This window comes from Ursus americanus, chromosome 24 (assembly GCF_024610735.1).
Source record: "Ursus americanus isolate L20-20 chromosome 24, mUrsAme1.1.p, whole genome shotgun sequence".
In the NCBI taxonomy this organism is placed as follows: Eukaryota; Metazoa; Chordata; class Mammalia; order Carnivora; family Ursidae; genus Ursus; species Ursus americanus.
In genome coordinates, this window is record NC_142150.1 from 37,339,361 (window position 1) to 37,362,625 (window position 23,265).

The 23,265-nt window shown below is 57.4% G+C and overlaps 1 protein-coding gene across 1 annotated transcript; it reads left to right on the top strand.

Annotated features, from left to right (window-relative positions):
- The first annotated feature begins 213 nt into the window (after positions 1-213).
- On the top strand, positions 214-20,166 carry CD5 (CD5 molecule). The gene is made up of 11 exons (XM_045787107.2): positions 214-341; positions 10,045-10,083; positions 12,261-12,578; positions 13,051-13,113; positions 13,381-13,719; positions 15,569-15,862; positions 16,515-16,640; positions 17,411-17,464; positions 18,317-18,436; positions 19,011-19,102; positions 19,750-20,166. The coding sequence occupies exons 1-10, from the start codon at positions 290-292 to the stop codon at positions 19,097-19,099; spliced, it is 1,494 nt and encodes a 497-aa protein (XP_045643063.2). The 5' UTR covers positions 214-289; the 3' UTR covers positions 19,100-19,102; positions 19,750-20,166.
- The last annotated feature ends 3,099 nt before the right edge of the window (positions 20,167-23,265 follow it).

The following is a 23,265-nucleotide window of genomic DNA, read 5'->3' on the forward strand; positions in this document are numbered from 1 at the left end:
GTGGTGTGGCCGGGGGCACTGCCCCAGCCCCGGACACCTCAGGCAGGAAGCTGGCAGAGGCCAGGGCCGCCATTCGAACTGGGGCGGATGGTTTTACCGGGAGGAAGTTGACAGTTCAACTTCAAACACGGGTGACGCAGGCCCCACACTGCCTCCTGCTCCCCTGTCCTACCCCTGCCTGCGCCCGCCCGCCCCACCCCCTCCTCCCTGAGTGGGAGACCCGGGACCAGACACCTTTCACCCACGGGCGCCGAGCTTGCCAAGACTGAGGCAGGAGGAGGCCGCGCTCATGGGGTTTCAGCAACCGCCGCTCGCCGCCCTATACCTGCTGGGGGTGCTGGGTGAGTACCGGGACACACACCAGGCTACTGGGACTCGGGGTGCAGGGGGGGAGATGCCAGCTCTTGCCCTGGTCTGACACAGGCCCACATGTCCCCTCTCTGGAGCATCACGGAGGGTTGGGGCTGCCCTGCTTGTCCCCCCATCCCTTTACCACCTGTCCCAGCTCTGCTTCGTTCTTGCACTGTGGGGGTCCTCCTGCACCCTTCCAGGTGGGACCCATGTAAAATCAGACTCTCAGTCTAGAAATCAAGTCATCCGGCCCCCATCTAGTGCGAGCTTCCTCTGCAGCTCCCCCCACCTACCTGATGTCCGATCTTTACCTAGATGCCCCCAGGTACAGGGCACCCACTGTCTCCTGGGCAGTTCTGATGGTGCTCTGAGCACGGTGGGCTGCGGCAGGGCAGGGGCTGCCTCTAAGAACACAGCTGAGCATGTGTCAAAGACGCTCCCTTAGTTCCAAGTCCTCCTGACTCTGTCCCAGAGGACCCCAGCCAGGCCGGCCAGCCAGGGTGTGAGCGCACACTGGGTCTGCTCTCACTCCAGGCCCAGCGGAGGGGCTTCAGAACCTGGGCCCCCGGGGCCAGTGTGGAAGCAATCTGGGGCCTCTGAGAAGCCGGCCGGGGGTAAGGTTAGAGGTGGGTGAGCCTGGGGCCTCCTGTTTGCTGGGAGGGAGTTGATGGAAGCTGGCAGTCTCCCCATTTATGAAAGGCAGGGGGTGAACTGGATGAGGTCTGGCCACTTCTGAAGGGTTTGGAGGGTACTGTGGGTGAGAAAGATGTTTGACCGCAGGCCAGGTGGGAACAGGGGGGCGTTACGGCTTCCCAGTTTGGAGGGACAGGACCCAGGGGCCTTTGCCTGCCTGCTCAGGGAGCCTCAGTCCGTCCTAGAGAGGCTGGTGTGCCGTGTGAGTCGGTATGCGTGAGCAGGTGTGAATGTGTGTGTGAGGATGCATGTGTGTGTTTGTGTCTGTGTGAATCTGTGTATGAGAAGTGTGTGTGTGTGTTCATGGGCCAGACACGTCTCCAAATGTAGGTTTACCTTCTGCCCGTTCGTGTGATGATGGCCCAGGTGCAGACATGTTCGCACAGCTCTTCTCACATGAACCACAAGACATACAAAATGCCTTCTGTCCCCAGGGCAGAGGCCTAGAGATGGCACCCTCCCACGGAGCTGCTGTGGCCTCCTTGGGCCTGGGGGTTCCTAGGACGGGGGCTTTAAGCCCCTCCTGCCCTGACCTGTGGCCTCTGACGCTACTGGGGCAGGGAGGCTAGCCAGGCTCCCAGCTGGGGATGGGGACGGGGTCCTGCTCGCTGGGCCTCCCATCTGAAGCCCATCATGGGGCCAGGCTCCTGGCAGGGTCAGGCTGCTCCCCGAGGCCAGCAGAGCCCAGAGTCACAGAGACTGGGAGGCAGCACATTCCCCCGGAGTATGGAACCATCCAGAATCCCAGGAGCTCATGCTTTCCGGGGTGTGTGTGTGTGTGTGTGTGTGTGTGTGTGTGTGTGTGTGAAATGGCGGATAATAAACATTCCCATTGTTCCCTGGGTCACAGCTTACAAAATACCTTTAAAGCCGTTTTCTTCTGTAAGCTTCACAGCAGCCTTTGAGGTAGGTGGGCCCGTGGCCCCCATTTTATAGTTGGGAAACCAGAGTTCAAGAAAAGCCGAGAAGCAAAGCCCAGGACACAGCAGCTAGGGAGAAGCAGGGCCGACCCCCGCCCAGCACTCCCGCGCTCCCGGAGCCCCCTGTACCGTAAGACACACCAAAGCCACTCCCCCAAGTAGGAAAATGGCTGCAGGTCACAACTCCCTCGAGCAGACATGACCCCACCGAGGGCAGGGGATGCTGACGGCAGGGGACACCCAGGGCCAGGGCTGGGGCTGGGGGCCAACAGCGCGCCTACCCTTTGAGCCATTCCGGGAAAAGACACCTCACCACCAGAGCCCTGGGGATGCCGTGTCTCCTGACTGGCCATCCAGGTTGTGACTTGGGGACCTTTGGGGCATGAAGATGCCCACGGTCCACCTGGAGTGGTAGTGACAGCTGGTCCCCTCTGTCGTTGCCTTTAGCCCCAGCCTGCCTGGGGCTCACCTGCTGGTGAGGGCCCGGCCACCAGGACTGCGGAAGCCAGCACTGGGCCGTGCCCAAAGTCCTGGGCTCTGCAGTTTGGATTCTGGGCTGCCGCTTGCCAGCTGGGCGACCTTGGACCATTCTGTAAGCTTCAGTTTCCTCCTCTGCAAACACAGGAATAAGAAGAGTATGTGTCTCGTAGAGATTTGTGAGGATTAAACGAATGGATGAATGCAGAGCTCGGAGTAGGAATGCCAGTTCGAGGGTAGGAAGGGCTCAGTAAGCACCGATGGCCATAGCACTTAGTACTGTCATCATCACCAGGGCCGGAGTCAGCAGGGAACGAGTGAGGTGGGACGCGGCGGAGAGTCTATTCCCGCCTTCATTTCTCCGTCTACAAATCTGTATGGAACAGCTGCTCGTGCCCAGCGCTGAACAAAGCACCAGGGATCCCCCAGCACACAAGACGGGAGTCCTTCCCCTCCTGGACGGAGCACCCAAAATCGTTACAGTTCCTAAATATTGTGGGAAGTGCAGTGCAGAACACAACAGCGGCCGGGACTCTGTGGCCAAGTTCCCTGAGGAACGGGCCCCGTCCAAGGGGAGGGCCTCTCGGAGGAGGTGGCGTTTCTTCTGAGACCCGGATGCAGGGAAGGGGCCAGACAAGCAGAGGAAAGAAGGAAGTGTCCTATGGGGGTTGGCAAGGGCCAATACAACGGGCAGGACAGGCCCAAGAGGGGCTGGGCATTCCCAGGCCACGGGGGCACAGGGGCTCTAGCTTCGAGCAGGCTGCCCCAGTCTGCTGTTCCAGTGCACAGAGACTGAGGCCCTTGCTGGCTCTGGGCGCAAAGAATCCAGCAGCCCGAGCTCCCCACCTCCAGGGGGGAACAGAGGAAGCGGGGGCTCGGGCACTGGCACCGGCCCTTCCGGTCACTCCATCCAGCTCCAGCTCCTCAGAGGTGCTCCCCGCAGAGACCAAGGAGGGATTTCAGCTCCACCTGGTAAAACTGACTGCACCCCTCGTCCGTGCGTGCACGTGTGTGCATGCGTGTAGGTACACGTGTGAGCACATGTGTGCGTGCCGTGTGTACCTGCGGTGTGTGTCCTTGTGTGCATGGGTGTTGGCGTGTGCACGCATGCGTGTGAAGGCTTGTGGGGTTTTGGAGTCGCGCACATAGGGGTTTGATTTCTGTTGGGCCCCTCACAAATGACAAGGACACTTCTCAGAATCTCAGCCTTCTCATCTGTCACATGGGGGTGACCACTGCGCCCACACTCAAGGACAAGGCGATTGTAAATCTGGTTCATTCACTCATTCAGACAGCAAGCGTTTATTGAGCGCCTACTACGTGCTAGCCTCCGTTCTCAGTGCTGGGGACCCAGCAGAACCATCGAGATCCCCGCCCTGGCCGATCCAACATAAGAGTCGGGGTGTGATGGGGAGACGGACAGTGATGGCATGGGTACTGGGAGGTCATGAGTGGGGTGGGGTTGGGGGGTTGGCAGTGCTGGGGGCCACGCTTACCCAGGGAGGGTGCGGCAGGTCTCACGAGAAGCCAATGTTTGGGCAAATGCTTGTAGGAAGCGAGTGAGCACACCGTGTGGGCCCCAGCAGGACGATCCAGGCAGAGGGACAGAGCAGAGGAGGAAGTGTGATGAGTGCCCTCGAAAGGAACGTCCCCACACCTTTCCACGTCCACACACCCTAATCCCAAACCTCGGGCTAGACATGTTTGGGAATTCAGAATTTTCCAGATTGTGGGTCATACTGTGTATGGGCTGTGTGCTCATCACCCACCCTTGAGGTCTCGGGCAACACCCCCAATCAAACACATTCCCGTTCAGTGAAACAGGACATCGCACCCTAGGAGAGACCCATAAAGGCTGCGAATACCCTCCCTCCGAGTGCACCAGAAAAGACATATGGTTTTGGGTTTTGAGTTGCAGATGAGGGAATATGGCCCCAGATCATTTCCTCCATGATGATACTACCACCACCATCATCACGTCCGGTTCCCACAGGAATCCTGAAACTCGCTTTTCCCTTGGGGCACAGCTGGGACAGAGGTGGTGGGAACAGGATAGGAAATCGGTGGTGGTTGGCGGCCCTGTGCCACCACAGACTCCCATGGAGATATCCAGGGTAAGCCCTTCCCTCCTTGGCCTCAGTTTCCCCTACCTGTACCCTCGGGCGAGCAGGTTCCAGGTTTTTCCAGTGGTAGATTCCCGAAGGGCCCTGTCAGGTGATGGTGATGGGGTTTCTTGTCCTGACTCTACCGTCAGCAAAGCTGTGTGATCTTGGGCAAGTCGCTTGGCCTCTCTGAACCTCAGTTTGCCGATCTGAAAATGAGAATGAGTGTGGGCCCTTCTTCGCGGGGCCGTGGGTGGAAAAAAGTTTGGGATATGTGAAACTCTGAACAAAACAGAGGGCTTGTCACTGTCACAGTGGAGACGCATATGTGGCATGAAATTCATGCAAATTCCACTGGACGCAGCGGGCCACCGGCGAGAGAGCGGTCACGGTTCAGACTGTGACGGCCATCGTGCCCGCGATCGGCTCACATCCAGGGGTGGGCACAGGCCCCGTGAGCCGGATTAGAGGCCCGCATCTGCTGTTCCTTCTGCGGGCGCCAGGCCCCAGGCCTCTCCTGGCGTTAGCTCGGTGTGACTCTCAGCGTGTCTTGCACATAAAAAGACTCTTGATCAAAAACCAGCCACTTCATCTGGTACTCCACCGGGAAACAGAACGTGGGGCCTTTGTGATCTTTGTTTCCCTAGAGCCTTGCTACAGACATGGAGTAGACACCGCTCCGCTGACCAGTGTCGCGTCAGAAAAGCGGGATTTCTGAACTTCCAGGTCAGCCCCTCATCAGAGGACGAAAGGAAGAAAAATCCAGAACGCCCCAAAAGGCAGTCCGACGTGTGGTGTTTGCTGTGAATTCATGAGACATTTGTGGACTATTAGAGGGGGCTCCTTGTTTTTGGAAAAGATGGAACATCTGACTTCCAAACCGGGCTAAGTCTTTCCGTTTCCTGATCTGGGAAACAGGGTGATAGGAGCCCCCTTCAGTAACGCTGTTGGGAGAAGGTAGGGTCTCCCGCGCAGAGAGCTCGCCCTGGGGTCTGCACGCGGTAAGAGGGCCATGAACGCTCACTATCACTGTTCCTACCAGTCGCAACCCAGCTCCTCCCCGGGCCCCCGCTGCCTTGCCTCCACTTCCCAGCGCGTGGCGGCTGCAAGGGCCGATGTCCGTGGGTCCCAGCACGCTCTGTGAGTGAGCCTGGGGCCGGCCAGCCTGGGCAAGTTCTGGCTCTGCTTGGTACTGCAAAGGGGAACCGCTAACCCGGAACACGCACCAGCGATTCCCAAACCCAACAGCATCTGCGGATCTCGGGAAAACGCCTTCGGTGCAAATCCTGACCTGAACGAATGGCAGGCTATTTATAATCCTGTGCATCCCACATAGTGTGAAAATTCATACGTTTCGCTGCAGAAAGTATCACGAGTTTGAAGCTGGATCTCCAGACACAGGGTGACAGTAAGGTCCCTCGGAGGCGCCGGCCAACCAGATCGGACAGGTCGCCACCTGGGACTCACGGGGATACAGCCCGATGGGGCCAGAGCATCCTATTTTTCAAAAACATCTGGCTCTTGGGATTTTTTTTTTAAGCCAAGCAAAACAGAAAGAAGCACTTTTTTTTTTTAATTGACTGAAAAAAATGTTAAGCCCCACACAGAGCAAATAAAACCCATCCAGGGCCTGAGACTGCCTACCTACCGTGTTGCTGCACTGCGAACCAGAGCAAGACTCACCGGGAATGCTGGGGAGGCAAGAGGACAGGGGGTGGGGGTGAGGGTGGGACAGTCTCGGGCTGCCTTGAGGAATGCATGCACGCCTCACGGAGACCCCGCCCGTGCAGCAGGTTCAGAATGGCTGAGTCTCTGTAAATGGGGGGCTGAAGAGAGAGGCCAGGAGAGCCAAGATGCCTTCTAACTCTCTGGCTTTCTGGGCCCTGCGCTTTGTTTGCGTGGGATCGGCCACTCCAAGCCCGAAACTGGGGGGCTCCAAGAGGAGGCTGGCAGGGGAGAGGAGGGGCCTTTGGAAGATTCTCGTTCCTGGCCCCAGGGGCTCGGCCCCAGTTGTGGATGGCGGATTAGGAAATGGCACAATGCATCCGAGTCTCACATCCCTCACGGTCCCCAGGGTCTCCAGGCCTCTGTTTGAAGCTCCTGCAGCAGCAGAGCCATGGGCCTCAGGCTGCACGTGGGGCCGGCTGAGCTGCAGCCCCAGGGGGGCTCACAGAGAACCTGAGTGTGGTCGGCAGGGTTCCAGGGAAGGAGGCTGTCGGTCGCACCCCTGTGAGGAGCAGCTATGAGAATGAAAATATGTCGCGGACAATGAAAACCCGAGCATATCTCTGGACAGACAGAAAGAAGAAGCACCCAGAAGGCTCCGAGTCAGTCACACATCGCACCGTCCACTTCTGCCCGGCCCCTGCCAGCCACTGAGACACATCAGGAACTAAAGGGTAAACATCAGAGAAGTCTGAGCAGAGAGGAAGGTGAGGGATCGTGGCATCTGACTTCCTCATTTTACAGGTGAGGAAACCAAGTCCAGAGAGGCTGAGTGACTTGCCAAGATCACAGAGCAAGTTCGTGGAAAAGTCTCCCCATGGCGTGGTTCACTAACTGAACGGAATTCCAAGTTCATGCCTGCTCATCACGTCTGCGTGCCGCGATCGTGCAGGGCGTTGGCGAAGGGAGGGGAGGCAGCTTGGCCCAGCGGTCAAGAGCACAGAGTCTGTGACAGATGGCTTGGCTTCGAGTCCCAGCCCCAGCGTGACCTCTGCTTAGCCACCTAGTTCATCCTTCCCTACTTCTTCAGCTATAAAATGGGGATCAAAATAAAAGTGCCTACTGGGGCACCGGTGTGGCTCAGTCGGTTAAGCATCCGGCTCTCGGTTTTGGCTCAGGTTGTGATCTCAGGGTGGTGTGATCGAGCCCCACGTCGGGCTCCGTGCTGGATGGGGAGTCTGCTTGAGATTCTCTTTCCCTCTCCCTCCGCCCCTTCTCTTGCTCACATGTGCTCTCTCCTCTCTCTCTAAAATAAATAAATAAATCTTTAAAAAAAACAATAGTATCTACTTCATAGAGCGATGGTGAGGGAGACTGATGGAGGTAGTGATGGTGATGGTGGTGGTGATGGTGAGGCTGATGGAGGTAGTGACGGTGATGGTGATGGTAGTCATGGTGATGGTGGTGGTGACGGGGAGGCTGATGGAGGTAGTGGTGGTAATGATAGTCATGGTGATGGTGGTGACGGCGAGGTTGGTGGTTGTAGTGATGGTGATGGTGATGGTAGTCATGGTGATGGTGGTGATGGTGAAGCTAATGGTGGTAGTGATGGTGATGATGCTAGTAATGGTAATGGTGATGGTGGTGATGGTGAGGCTGATGGAGGTAGTGACGGTGATGGTGATGGTAGTCATGGTGATGGTGATGGTGGTGGTGATGGTGATGGGGAGGCTGATGGTGGTAGTGATGGTGACAGTGATGGTGATGGTAGTCATGGTGATGCTGGTGACAGTGATGATGGTGACAGTGATAGTGACGGTGATGGGGAAGGAGGGACGAGCCAGGAAATCCTGCTCTGCCGAGGACATGAGGCACCCAGAGGGCGGCAAAGCCCTGGGATACCCAGACCCCCTTCCTCTACATGGCATTTTGTTCAGTCTTTCCCAAGCATGTTCTCTGAGTGGGGCCTGGGCCATCCCGTGTGAGATCTGCGAGAATGGTCTGGTCCGGCCCCTGCCCCCAGGGGCTCCAATGTCAGGAGGCTCAAGCCCCTAGGGGACAGGGTCTAGGCTGCGTTCATGTCTGCACCCCCAAACTTGGCACTCTGGAGGCACAACTAGGTGGCAGTGAGCACGGGTTGGGAAGGCAGACTCACGGTTTGAATCCAGGCCCTGGCAGTTGCTGGCAGTGTCCCCCTGGACAGGGCATCCTCCCTCTCCCAACGTCTACACCATGCATATATTCAACTCCCGTCATGGAGCCGTGTGGAGAGTAACAGTGATCCCTGTCAGGAGGCACCTGAGTGCTGAGTAGACAGTAGGTGCTCAATAATTGGTAGCTGCTGTTGATAATGAATGCTGACTGTGGTGACCTGTGGAGTAGGAAGGTCTCGAGTGGGGAAGAGAAGTGGCGAGCCCTCTTGTCTGGCTCTAGGCCTATCTCCGGCCGGCAGAGCTCCCCGGCCGTTCTCCCCGCACCTGCCCCAGGCCCTGAGTGCCCCCAGCTCTGAGTACCGATCGCAGACACCCGGGAGCCTTGGCTGCAGGGAGAGGGCCGGTTGGCTGGGGCCTGTCTTCCCTTACAATTCTACCACCAGCTCCAGAACACTCAGGCCAGAACAGGCTTTTTAAAACACACTTTTTTTTTTTTTTTAACACACAACACCAATTTCTCAAAAGCAATTTCAGTGGAACCATTTACGCTCCAAAGCCGTCACCCTGACGGTCCTGGCTCCCAATTGCAAAGCCCAGGGGTCCCACAGGTGGAAATCAGAGCACTTACTTCAAGAGAGAGCTGAGGAGCAAACGTGGAGGGGGTGCTCTGAGCCCATAGGAGCGTTCCACCCCCCACCCTAGGCCCACCCAAATCCAACCTTCACCCCAGCCACAGATGAGCTGGCCACAGGCTGCTCCGTGAGGGTCCCCGCAATGGGCCAGTTTGCCCCCCCCCCCCCCCCCCGCTCCAGAGTCAGACGGGACTTCCCAAACGGACCCCGTTGCTTTTGAACGGGCCTGGGCAGGAGCCACACCAGATGGGAGGCCAGCTCCCCAAGAGCCCCATCCACTGGGGCTCTGGTCCTGACTCCTTTGTGCCGCCTGGCTGTGCTATCTCAGCCCCCCCCCCCCCCCGCCATCTCTCCGGGCTTCGATTTCCTCCTCTAGAAACTGAGCTGTTGAAGATAAATTGCTGGCATCCCTATCCCGCCTCGGGGATACGAGACAGTAGCGAATGATGCCTGGGGTTCCCATTCTAGGTCATTCCTCTGCTTCTGTACAACGGCAGTTCAAGCTCTTATAGGTTGAAAGCAACGCTCACGAGGGTTTACGCCGCAGCCGAACGCACAGAAAGGGATCCGTATCCTCACAACCAACCGTGTACTCTGACGTTCTCTATTCCGGTCCGTTTCATTTTGTAAAAAACGGGACGGTTGCATGATGACATAATTTGTCAAAATTAATGGTTGCCAGGCCACCTATCCTTGCAAAGGGAGAGCACGCAGAAATGTTGGGTGTGATGGGACTGTTACCTTGGCTGTCATGGTGATCACCCAGACCCCTGCATGTGTGAGCGTTCATCGATTTGTGCACCAAGGAAAATCCATTTTACTGATGTTCATTGAAAAAGTGAAGTTTTAAAATGGGGGAAAAATTGATAGTTGCAACCCACTGAATTGGTTCCATGACCCACCTAGGGGTTCTGATGCGTAATATGAAACCCTGAATCCCATATTGGGGGGGGTGCAGAAGAGGCCACCGCTCAGGCTGTGGGTGGGTGTGAGGTGGGTGGGGGGCAGGAGGGACGCTCCACTTCCTGACCCTCCTCTCTCCTTTCTGCAGTCACTTCCTGCCTCGGGGGGCCCTACTGGGAGGACTCAGGTAAGGAAGAGCCATACAGAGGCTTGGAGCAGGGGGTGATGGGGGGAGAGGGCTGCAATTCCATCGGGCAGTAGGGGGTCCTGCCAGATGAATCCCACCCCAGAGAGAGAGAGCCCCAGCACGCACAGACACGTACACCCACATATACATTTAGACGCCCGTGTGCCGAAAGACACCCATGTGCCGACAGATGGTCATAAAGCACCGCCTGAATGCTAGTTTCAGGATAATTATTATGACCCACTCACCACGCACAGAAAACATACTGGCCCATAATGTACCCTGCAAAGTCCTGTTCCCTACTTGGTCCTGCCAAGTCTCCCTGGTCAAATGCATTTGCAGCTGAGGCTGTAGAGAGAGGCCGCACCAGACTGTAAAGTATGTTGAACGCCCTGCCTTCAAAGTTGGACTTAAAGAGGCTAGTGTCTCCCAAACAGGGCTCATGGAACATGTTGCATAAAAAGTAGGCAACATCGTCACTCACTGGAGACTGTGTATACAGGCCTGGAAAAGGCTCTGAGAAGTCCTGCAATGAAGAAACCCGTTCAATATTTTTTAACTCAGCAGTTCTCAGACTCATTTCACCCCAGACCTCACTCTTTCACATTTCCTGAGATAACATCACGCTGAATGTGTTTTGGAAGAAATGTGGCTAGAGGGTCTCATGAAGCCACGTGCAACCAGAAGGAGCTGGAGGGGCCGTGGAGGGGCCTTTCCAGAACCTGGAGCCCTGCGGTGGCATCCTAGCTCTGAGCTCTAGCAAGAGGTTTGTCCTCTCTAAGCCTCAGTTTCCCCACCTATTAAATGGGGAGAACATCTGTTCCCTGGAGAGGATTCAGTGAGTCTGGTCACTGGAGAGAAAGCTGCAGGACATCCTGCCAATGTCAGGGGTTGGACGAGCCCCCTTTGTCTTGAACTAACCCTGCGCTCTGGGCTCCAAGCCCAGAAGAAAAAGGTAGCCTGTCTAGAAGTTTCCAACCAGGGAAAAACCTCCACCTCCCAATCATTTGGAAAAACCTTTTACATTTAAAAATAAATAAATACAAGATTCTTGCATAGGTAATACAGTGGCCTGGCTTAAAACTTTAAAAATATGAAAAGACCTACAGTGAAGAATCTCATTTCCATTTCTGTCCCCCATCTGCCCAGTCCTTCCCCCACCCACACCCCAGGTAACAACCACACGGACTCCTGTCTCGTCTCTCCTTGTCTATGCAGATACAGATACATATCCTTCTTTTTTACTTCACGGAGCTTTATAAAATCACACTAGTCCCTTTCCTCCCTACGATCCAACAATTCCACTCCTCAGTATTTACCCAAGAGAAACGGAACACGTGCCCACACGGACAGACATCAGTTCACGAACGTTCCATGCGGCCTTGTTCACAGCAGCCAAACGGTAGCTAAGTAAAGAACCGTGGCATAGCCACACCGCGAGACCTTATTCCACAAAAAGGAATGCGGTGAATGCAACGACGCAGAAAAACCCCAAAGGCCGAGGGCAGGGGGTCAGATGAGAAAAACAGCACAACAGAAACACAAACACGCGGCATGATTCCATGTACGTAACATCTGAAAGGAGGCAAAACCATCTCTAGCGACGGAAAGCCGATCGGTGGGCGCCTGAGGCTGGAGGCAGGGGAATCGGCCACACCTGGGTGTGAGGGAACTTTCCAGCTGAGGACGGGCATGTCCTACGTCTCCAGCGTGGGGGTAGCTCCAGACGTGCATGCATTGGTCAAGTTCCCCTGAAGGAGCATTCTCACAGCGCTTGTGTCTACATCGTCCCCCAACGACACTGATCTGAGAAGTCAGAAAGCGAAACATATAAACAGGCAACAGGCCCTATTTCTATGGACGCAGAATTTGCAGAGTGGGCAAGCCTGCTGGACAGTGGGGTGTTGAGCACCCCCTTGCCCGCTGCTCTCAGGTCCCCTCAGCTCTGAGGTCTCCAGCCCCATCCCCTCGGGTCCGGCTTCGGGGGACCACCTGAGTGTCTGGGAAGCCCCCCCGCCCCCCAGCCATGTCCCCGAGGACAAAGCTCACAGGAGCCAGAAAGGCAGCCCGTGGGGCAGAAGGCAGCCTGGTTGGATGGGATCCTGGCTGGGAGAGGGCAGTGAGGAGGGTTCCCACGGAGGGAACCCCCCCCACACACACACCTCTTTGACCCCCAGGGAACCCAGTGAAACTGACAGGCTCCAACTCGCCGTGCCAGGGCCAGCTGGAGGTCCACTTCGGGCACAAGTGGCACACAGTGTCTAACTCGAGCTGGAGCCGGAGCCGGAGCCGGAGCCCGAGCCGCTGGGAGGACCCCAAGCAGGCCTCGAAGCTCTGCCAGAGGCTCTCATGCGGGGACGCCTTGGTCTTGGCCCATATCCCTGACTTCAACAGTCCCTACAACTCAGTCACCTGCTACGGACACCTGGGGTCCTTCTCCAACTGCAACACCAGTGAGCCCAAACAGAGGAGCCCTCTGGGCCTGATCTGCCTAGGTGGGTGACGAGCCGGCCGCACGGGTCCCCTGGGCGTGCACACCAGCCCCGGGGGAGGCTGCCCAGGGCCTGGGATCTGGGGCCCGAGCCGGCAGGTGGAAGGGGGGTCCTGATCTACAACAAAGCCTCCCCAGAAACACACACTGGTGGGGAACTGCAGGGGAAAGGCTGAGGGGTTGTCTGGTGGGATGGAAGAGGTCGAAAACCTGGTTCTGCCATTGCTAACGTTACTGTCTCCTCTTCACCTTCACTTTACCAACAGTAAAATGGGCTGGTGCTGCCCACCCCACCCAGGACACTTAGAGACAATGTGTGGCTCAAGTGGGCCTAATGGGGCAAGTGGCACTTCCATCATGAGTTCTAGGTCTTTCTCCAAACTGTCTGGTACCCCCAGCCTTCCCCCGACCCTGCATGCTTTCCCCCCAACCTCCCAGGACTCCTGCCCATCCCTCACCGGAGTCTCTCATTGCAGAGCCACCGAAGACAACACCTCCTCCCACGAGCCCCCCACCCACCACCACTCCAGAGCCCACAGGTAAGAGAATTCTGAGGTTCCTGGGGGCAGGGTGTGGGATTTAGCAAATAAAAACATGGGATGCCCTGTGCCATTGGAATTGCAGGTGGATATGAAAAAGTTTAGTGTAAGTAGGTCCTGGGCAACGTTTGGGGGCTCACCACCTCCCACGGCTGTCGGCCAGTCTTTCCTTCATCCGTGTGTTGGAGCCAGAGAGCCGGCAGCAAGCAAGGCCCCCCAGGGCCAGCCACCACACTCAGGCCCGCTCCCTGCTCTCTCCCTCCGCAGCCCCTCCCAGGCTGCTGCTGGTGGCCGGGACTGGCGGCCTGCGGTGTGCCGGCGTGGTCGAGTTCTACCAAGGCAGCCTCGGGGGGGCCATCAGCTACGAGGCGCAGGAGCAGGACGGGACCCAGGACCTGAAGAACCGCATGTGTGCGGCCCTCCAGTGCGGCTCCTTCCTGAGGCACCTGCCAGAGGCCGAGACGACCAGGACACAAGATCCAGGGGAGAGCAAGGCCTTGCCGATTCGATGGAAGATCCAGAACGCGAGCTGCACCTCCCTGGAGCAGTGCTTCGGAAAAGTACCCCCCTACGAGGGCGGCCAAGCTCTGGCCCTCGTCTGTTCTGGTGAGTCAGACCCCGCGAGGACCCACGGAGCTCCCCCAGATGGTCTGTCAACACCTGTTCGCCGAAACCCCTGCGTGGAGCACAGGGCCCTGGGCACCATGGAGAACGGGAGGGAAACAGAGGGCCAGGTGGGGTGGGGAGGCTACACTCACACCCAACGCCCTAGAAATCTCCGCGAAGTAACACAGAGCCGGGGCGCTGCCGAACTGGCTGCCGCTCAGGAAGATGGGACCAGCAGGACTTCCAGAACGAGGCAAGGTCTCCTCAGGGGTCTGGAAGGAGGAGAGGAGCGTGGCTTTGGTGGAACAGAGGAGAGAAGGCTTTTTAGGTGGGAATTGTGGCTTGTGCCAAGGATCAGAGCAGGTGGGGCAGGGGGAGGGGACCAGCCTGGCAGGAGGGAAGTCTGTAAATCCCAGAGACAGATGAGGCTAGAGCAGTGGTGACAAGTGGGAGGTCCCCCAGGGCACAGCAGGCAGAGGGAGACCAGAGCAGGTCCCCAGAGAGTTCCCCACGGAGGTTCTTGTACAATGACAGGAAGACTGGTGAATCCGGTGTGGCTGAGGGGAGGAGAGCAAAGAGGATGGTCTTGGGGACCCCAGAACCAGGATCACTGGGGAAACAGAGGAGGACGAGACCACAGGTCAAAGTAAGACTGATCATAGCATGCCTCGGGAGGGAGTGGGCTCCCATCACCAGTCCAGACTGTAAGAAGTCGGACCTGCTGCTGTCCGAGCCTTAGCTACCAAAAGCATGGTCCCGGACCAGCGGCACCGGCTACATCGGACTGGTTAGAAATGCAGATGCCCAGGCCCCACCCCAGACCTACTGAGTCAGATCTGCCTCTCGGCAAGGTCCTAGCAGTGTGTGTGCACACATCTGGGAAGCCTTGCTCTGGACCACTGGGCTATCCTGCTGGCACACCCGCCCCCACCCCCCAACCACCCCCCAGCCCCGTGGATACCTGGTGTGGTTAGTGAGACACCACCCCTTCCAGGTAGAAGCGGCCCCCAGGGTCTCTCCGCCTGATGAGGGGAGATGGTCTGGCTCCCAGCCCCGCCTGCCATGCCCTCCTGCAGTCTACAACCTGTGAAACCAGACAGGGAGGGCTTGCCTTTGAAATTCCTTTCTAAGTAGAAAATTTACTAGGGCCTTTTAGATGGACGTCGCTATGGAAACTGGCCAAGCTGCTGAGATCAGAACTCCCTCTAACCTGAGCACAGGTGTGCCTCAGGCATGCAGCCCAGGCCCCACCCTGACAAGCAGAGACGGAGCCAGTCCTTCCATGAAAGCCCACCCCTGGAGGCTGGGCAGCAGGATGCCTGGGGTCTGTCCCACCCCTGAACTGCCAGGACCCGGAGCAGGAGGTGTTTCCCATCCCCGGGCCTCAGTTTCACCTTTCTGAAAAGCCCTCCCGCCTGCCAAGGAGCAGCAGGCAAATCAGAGGATGGTTCTCAGAGGGACGTGGACCCAGGGACCCAGAGCCTGTTCCTCACTGCTCTTCTCTCACCTTCACCTGCCGGGGGGCCAACTCCCTCCCGTGGCTGCCACGGGCATCGCCACTCTGCCAGCTTCTTCCCTGAAAGCGCCCATGATGTCACATCTCAGGATAGCTACCAGCAGCTGCCCACACATGCCAGGGAAAGAGGTCGATGGGGGAAATGCCAGAAGATGCCAGAAGGAGGGAAGGACAGAAAGGAAGGTCATCCCAGCCCCCCCACAACAAGCTGGGCTCTGCCAGGGCCCCCTCTTGGCCAGCGACACGGGGCCCCAGTGGCCAGGCACATAGGCTAGGGGCCAAGGGAGCTCCCTCCAAACCTGCCACCTGCCCTCCATTGCTTCCCCTCTCCAGGTTTCCAGCCCAAGGTGCAGAGCCGCCTGGTGGGGGGCGGCGGCTTGTGTGAAGGCTCTGTGGAGGTGCGCCAGGGCAAGCGGTGGGAAGTCCTGTGCGACGTTCCCTGGGCCAAGAGCACAGCGCGGTGGGAGGAGGTGTGCCAGGAGCAGCAGTGCGGCAAAGTCAACTCCTACCGGGTGCTGGATGCCACCGAGAAGACCACCCGCGGCCTCTCCTGTCCCCAGGAGAAGCTGTCCCAGTGCCACCAGCTTCAAGAGAAAAAAGCCCACTGCAAGAGGGTGTTTGTCAAGTGTGAGTTGACCACGGCCCCCGGGGGGCAGAGGACAGTTGCGAATTTTCCCTCTAGGACCTAATCAGTGAGCGTGTTTCTGAAGGACAGGCTGCAGGACTAGACAGAGAGCTGCGGAGCCCTAGGAAAAGATGGAGAGGTGGCAAATGGGGATGGCAACGGTGCTCAGACAGCAATGAGCATGAGCCATAAAGAGGAGACTGGCCGTAATGGATGAGAGAGCTTTCAGTCTACCTTCTAGTCTTCCAGGATGGAAGATAAAAAAGCAAGGGAGAAACGGTAATCGAATAACGCATGAAAGAGGGATGGATGGACGGATGGATGGATGGACGGATGGATGGGTGGATGGATGGCTGGTTATTAGCATATGATGGCAAGGTTATCACTTATAAGCAACTGGCAAAGTGTAGAACGTTAAATAGTTGGTAACAAGAGTGGCCAATGATTGCTGGATGATAGGTGGTGGCCAGATGAACCGGTAGCAGAGAATTCGAGAGACGGGTAGAGGCAGGTGTGTAACTGCGTTCCAACCACGCTGGTGAATTACTGCAAGGAGCAAGGTCGGGTGGGGGAGGGGGCCGCCAGCAGCCTCCCTCTGATCCGACAGTTCTGATGCCCCAGGCAGGACCGCCCTGACCTCTCTGCCTCCCCCAGGCCAGGACCCAAACCCAGCAGGCCTGGGCGCAGGCACCGTGGTGAGCATCGTCCTGGCTCTTGTGCTCCTGGCACTGCTGCTGGTCGTGTGCGGCCCTCACGCCTACAGGAAGCTGGTGAAGAAATGTAGGTGTGGGTGCCCCAAATCCCCTCCCTTTCAAACCCCTGTGATGGGAGCCAGGAAGGGCGGAGGAGGGCACCTCTGCTTTGCCACCCGGCCCCGCCCCTCTCCTGCCCTTAAGAACAGAAAGAGAAAGTCAGGAACGTAGTAAGCGCTGATGGCCCACACCCGAGCCCCCGCCCCCAGCCCCTCCGCTGCGACTTACCCGCAGGCCAAGGGGGCGTGGTCATTTTCAAACTAGGGCACGCCCCCAGCCTCTGGTTCTGGGTTCCAGGCCTGACTCCACCCCCTGGCGACTACGCAGGATGCTGATTGAGCCACTTCCTCTCTGAGCCTCAGTTTCTTTATCTGCCTGATGGGCGTTTGCACACGTTGTGAATCTAAGAGGCCGGTATCCTTGGCTTGCAGAACTCTGGAAAAAATTATCCAGAGACAGGAAGTGGATTAGAGAGGCTGATAAGAGAAGGCCTGGAGACGCACAGTGTCAGCCAGGTCCCTAGCGCCCTCCGAGGCTTTATTCTGGTTCTAACGCCCCGCGGTTGTTTCTTCTGAAGAAGCAGCGCTCAGCACATTCCTTTAGCCCTAGATGGGTCCAGTTACCTCCTGGGCAAGTCAGAAAACTGAGCCCCGAAGGACTTCAGGGGGCGAAGTCCAGCAGTCCCTCCTTCAGCGGCACCTGCCGCCTCCTGCCTCCCCCCCCCCCATCTCCCCATCCTTCCCTCCCATGATCCCTGCCCACCCCTGTCCTCATGTGCCTTTCCTGTCTATCTCCCAGTCCGCCAGAAGAAACAGCGCCAGTGGATTGGCCCCACAGGAATGAACCAGAACAGTAAGTGTCCCGGGAGGCAAGGTCCTCCCTCAGCCCCATCCAGTATCCACGGGGGTCACAGCTCACAGCAGACCATCATCAGAGCCAGCAGCTACTTGAGACCTCTGATCTCCACCATGGTCATCTAAGGTGGGACTGTGGTCAACAATTGTTACTAGGTGGTACCTGAAAGAGGACTCCATGATCACATAGATTCAGAAATCAGTGAGTTAAGTAACATTAGACTTGGTTCTTTATTTCAGGACTTATCAGAACCTTAATTGGTATTTTTGCAAGAAGGGTCGTCCGAGCCTTTTCTCACGGAACAACTTAAAAAGGCCAGTTCTAAAACATTAAAACCGTTTGAAGCAGCTAGCCCACCCCGCACCCTAGTTCTTCATCCTCTCTCCCTCTAGCCACAGCCAGACCACCCTGATGGATAGAACCATGGCCCTCCTCCCACTTCCCACTCCACATTCTTCCTTTCCTTTTGCAAGTCAAGGTGCGTTGTGAAGTCTCTTTTACAATATAAAGCCCCTCAGCTGCAGGAGGGCAGGGACGATATCTGCCCTTCACTTGAGTTCCAATTCTCTGCTTAATAAATGCTTGATGAATGACTAACTGACCGGCGAAGGCCCGCCCGTCCAATCAGATTGCTGGCCGACCCTAAGCTGCTCTAAAAGTCTGGCCCCTGCAAGAAGGAACCTGCCCAGGAAGAAAGGACAGAGGGATGCACTGAAGGAGCTGTGGGTGCCCTTGCCCTCTCCCCCATCACCCAGGGGGAACAAGAGATTTAAATTCCGTGGCCCTGTTGGGAAGGAGGAGGAGGACAGAACAGCAAGGCTAATGACACTCTCTCCTGCCTCTGCTCAGTGTCTTTCCATCGCAACCACACGGCGACCGTCCGGTCCCAGGTTGAGAACACCTCCGTCTCACATGTGGAGAATGAATACAGTCAGCCGCCCAGGAACTCCCACGTCTCTGCTTATGCAGGTAAGCGGCAGCCCACGCTTCCAGGTAGGAAAGCGGCAGAGAGCACAGGGCTCGTGATTGCCCAGAGAAGGGATGCCCCAGGGGAGAGGGGGCTCTCACTGCCCTTTGACAGTGGTCACAGCAGGGTATGGAACAGATCCAGCCTTAACGGGCCTCAGCTTGCCCCCCCCCCCCCGAGACCGTGAGCCACTCAGCCAGAGAAGAATACGCAGAGATGCCATTAACCACAGCACTGCTGTGACCTAACAGGCCTGTTTCTCCGCAGGGCCTTGTGGGCCGGATGGTAAATGAGGCCCCTTGGATTCCTTCCAGGCAGAACAGAGCTAGCGGGGGCCTGCAGAAGCCCTGTACTGAATGCTCCCTGACTGGCACGAACAATTAAGCCCCAGGGAGCCTGGAGTTCAGTATCATTAGTGAACACTGGCTGATTTGATCAAAACAGATACAGGACTGTCAAGCCACCAGCTCATACAGCCCCTGTGATCTTCAGACACCCGCGGGGTCCTGGGTCTGTGGGGCTCTCTCTAGCCTGGTGGGGTAAGCCTGCTGCAAATGGCCTCTTTTCTTTCTGCAGCTCTGGAAGGGGCCCTGCATCGTGTTTCCACCCAGCCTGATAACTCTTCCGATAGTGACTACGATTTGCATGGGGCTCAGAGGCTGTGAAAGGTGAGCCCGGTTCCCTGGCCCCCTGGGATCCCTGAACAGCCCTGCAAATGGGAACCAGACCCTCAGTTCCTCATCTCCTGCCCATCCTGCCCGTGCAGAATGGGGGGGGGGGGGCTTTGCACGTCTTGACTCTTTCTTTTTTAAGATTTTATTTATTTATTTGAGAGAGTGAGTGAGAGAGCGAGCACAAGCTGGAGGAGGGGCGGAGGGAGAAGCAGGCTCCCCGCTGAGTAGAGAGCCAGACACGGGGCTCCATCCCAGGACCCTGGGATCATGACCTGAGCTGAAGGCAGACACTGAACTGACTGAGCCCCCCAGGCGCCCCACATCTCGATTCTTGTGAACAGAATAAGCATGAGCAATTCAGGTGACAGGTGATGATTTGGCAATTATAGGAGAAGGACTGTCAATCTTCACACCTGCTCCCAAAGTCCATCTTAGAAGGCCACCCAAAAGAGCCCCGGAGAGTTTCCCGATGGACTTACACCCCTATAGAGCTGCCAGTGGAAAGAAGCAGCCCATGACCCAGAGGGACAGCCTCTGTCCCTGACATCAAACCGGGGGCTGGGGGCCTGTCCCCCACCTCGCTGAATGATCTCTGGGGTGTGAGGTCTCCTCCTCTGACCTGTTTCTTTCTCTCTGCACAGAACCAGGCCCCAGGCAGGAAACACCAAGAGCCAGACCTGTCTCCTGAGAACACTCTGCGTTCGCCGCCGAGAAGTAATTTCTGCCCCAGCCAGAACATGGACTGAGGCAAGGGGGCCTTCAGCTACGTCCCCTGTCCCTGCAGCGACGGGCTGCTGGAGCCTGGCCCGGGGAAGACCCCACACACAGCTGGGCTGCCCCTCCGCGTGTGGGAGACGTGAGAGGCACAGCCCAGAAACCAGACCCCCCCCCCCAAGCAGACACATGGGGAGCAGCACCCAGAGGAATTGGTTCTCTCCTCAGACTCTGACCCCAGTGAGGAAGGAAGCTCCCCTCTGGGGCATGGGTGGGGGGGCTCAGGTCTCTAGTGTCTTTTTAATATGTTCTTTGTAAATAATACTTCTTCTACTTCCTGTGAACTAGAGGGCCTCCCCTCGTCAGTCCACGGTCCAGCCCCTGGACCCCTCTGGGGACAGTGGTACAGCCGTCGTGGCCAGAGGGCTGCACACCTGAAAACGGAGTGGCTCAAAGGCAGCTGTCCCCTGACGCGGAGCCCCGTCACCACCTTGATTCTATGGCTACCTCTCAGCCCCTCGCCCCAAGACGCCTTCTAGAACAGACAGCACTGGATCTCTGGGACCGCTGGCTGCCAAGCCCAAGGGCACCGTTCCACCCCAGGGCCTGGCACCAAGAGGGTGCCTGGTACATCCTAGACGATGTGGGGTTTTGTTTCACCCAGCAGTTTAAAGTTCAAAGCTAAAGTGCTTTCAGCCCATCACAGCAAACTTCTAAGCCGAGAGTCTGAGACTGGGGCTGGACATTCCTGGAAGTTAAATAATTCATTCCCTCAGCGGAAACTGTCTCTGCCAGTCAGGGTGTCTAGACACACACACGGTACCCTGCAGAGCCCGGGTTTCCTTAGCGAGGAAGGGAGGACGAGCGAGAGGGGAACGTCTCCCTGGGAGCTTGAAGATCTAGAAAAGGCAGAGACTGGACCAGGCCCCAGTAAGCCCTTGGGCACCAGTCCCCTAAGGAGGTATCTTGGATCTGGGGCCTTCCTCCACACACTCTGCCACTGTCTCCACTGGGAGCAAGAGCTCCTCACAGCCCAAGCCACAGAAGCCAACACTGGAAGAACCACGGGGAATTACTAGAAGGATATGGGGGAGGGGTGCTCACAGAATCAGGGGATCCGGGGGCATTAGCGTGTTACAAGTGTCTGGTCAGCACTCTGCCAACACCCTCCAACCCGGCCTCCCGGCCTCCCCTGCTCAGGACCCAGAGTCCTGGCAGAGCCCAGGGGCCAAGCCAGGTCTCGGATCTGCCCCAACCATGCTAGGGATCTGGAAACAGGGGCACCCAGTCACCTTCCTACACGTGGCAGGGGTGAGGGGCTCCTCGAGAGGGAACTGAGACGTGGCTTTTAGGGAGAGCTGTTGGCGAGCAAGAATTCCTGTGTCGTCGTCCCCCCCCCCCCCCCAAGAAGTCCTACTAGCTGGACTAAGAATCAAATTGACGTGAGACGAAGTAACGGGAGAAAATCAAATTTAATAGGAGTGTGTACGGGGAATCCACACAGACGTGGAAATTGCGAAGACAGGCCGAATGAGGTCTACGTGTCGTTTTGAACAAAGGAGAAGGGGAGGGCTCCGGGTCTTCAAAGGGAAGGAATGCTCTTCACAGGGCAGTAAGAAGAGCAGATGTGGGGTAATTAGATGTTTGCCCTGCCATACAGACGGGCCACTCAGATAAAATTTATCTCTGGTAATAACACTCTGGAAAGACCTCCAATTTAGATTCTTCTATGTAGTTAAAGGAGGGGCAACAGTTTCTCGTGAGCCCTCGGAGTCTTGATTGCCTTCAGCTCAAAAGAGTCCACGAGCCAAGTGGCCCCTCTTGGGGAGGCACGCCCCAGCCCCTGCAGGGCAGAGACTGTGACCCAATGTCGCCTGCTGGCACCTTTCCTGATAAAAGCTCTCTACCCTCCAGCATGGCCACCGTGCATGGCCTCACCACAACCACGGCCCACTTAACCTCCACCCCACCCCCCGCAAAGAAAGGAGCTGCACGGAGGTGTCAGTCTCTTTAGAAAATGGTTTCCCAAGTGATGGCAGACCTGGGTGGGGCACCCCACGAAGATGTGTTTGGTTAACAGTTGAATAGGAACCATCTGGGCCTTGGAGGTGCCTTTTGTCAGACTCCGGCCTTAGCAGGAAGACTCAGCCCACAGGCCTGGGGTGGGCGCTGCTCCCCCCAGCGAGCCACATGTGGGCCGCCTTCCTCCCTGCAGAGGGGGCCGTGCTGAGGCCTGGGGCCCCCTCGGGCCCACCCTCTTGCCTTACAGCAAGCTGCCAGAGCCGAGCAGGGGCTGCCCCGGAGCCAGAGAGGGTAGTTGTCACTGTGTGTCCAGCCCTTGTGAGCGTGTGGCCTGATTCCAGCACATTCTCCTCCTGTTGAGTCAAGGAGACTGAGGACCCCGAAGGAAAGCTCACTTTGAGTACCCAGTAACAAGCCTAGCTTCGAGGTCCTTATGCCGCTAGACGCTGGGAGTACTGAAGGGGACCAACATGACAGCCGAAGGGACATTTCAAGTGGCCTCACCCCAGCTGACTCAACAAAGTGTCGTTCTCACTAAGCTAGGAATCTAAACTTGGCACTTAGGGCATGTCCTCGGGCAGCTGGCTCTGCAAGCAAGTGGCCCACCACGGTCTGGGGAGGGCGCCTGGGGATTTCATAGGGCAGGGGCAGGGCGGGGGGAGAGGCGTGGGGAGGGCCTGGGGAGAAGGGATAGCAAGGAGCAGCAGGGGTGCCTGTGCATGGGGGACCAGCTGAAGCATCTCTCCATCAAGCCCTTTCATAGAAAGTGGTACTTCCTCCCGTCGGCCCCTCTGTGCCCCCCTGACCCCCCATCCCCCTGCCACCACTAGGACCCGAAACAAAGCCAGCGACTGGACTGTGTTGCCAGAATGCGATTTCTCAGCTTCTTCCTACAAAGCCAAGTCGTCTTCTAACTCTCCCCAGTGTCCTGTGCCCTTAACCCTGGACACGTGCAAGGTGCAACCAGAGTTCAGGAGGGGGAAAAAGGCAGGAAAAATTTGACTAAAGCCCAGGGATTCTCAACGTGGGCTTAGATTCCACACACTTTCTTCAGGACGGTGGCCTCTGGAGGGTGGACCACTTCTGACACCACAAAGGCATGGCATGGTGGCAGAGCAGGTCAGCCAGCCAGGTGCCAGCCCGGCCCCCGCCCCTCCAGGCTATGTGACCGCATCCTGACCCACCCACCCTGCAGTCTCCTCCCTTACTTAAAACTGGGGATCAAAGGGCTGTTGAAAGGACCCAGCGAGATAACGTATGTATGTCGGGTGGCCCTGTTGCATATTCAGTACTGACGATCCACAGCAGCTCCGCACGTCGTCCACAGGCAGCCTGTCCCTGTCACTGCCTGGAAGGAAAAGCTGAAGGGTTGACTGGAGGGTCCATCGGAAGCCTGGTCTCCTGACGGCTCCGAAGCTGCC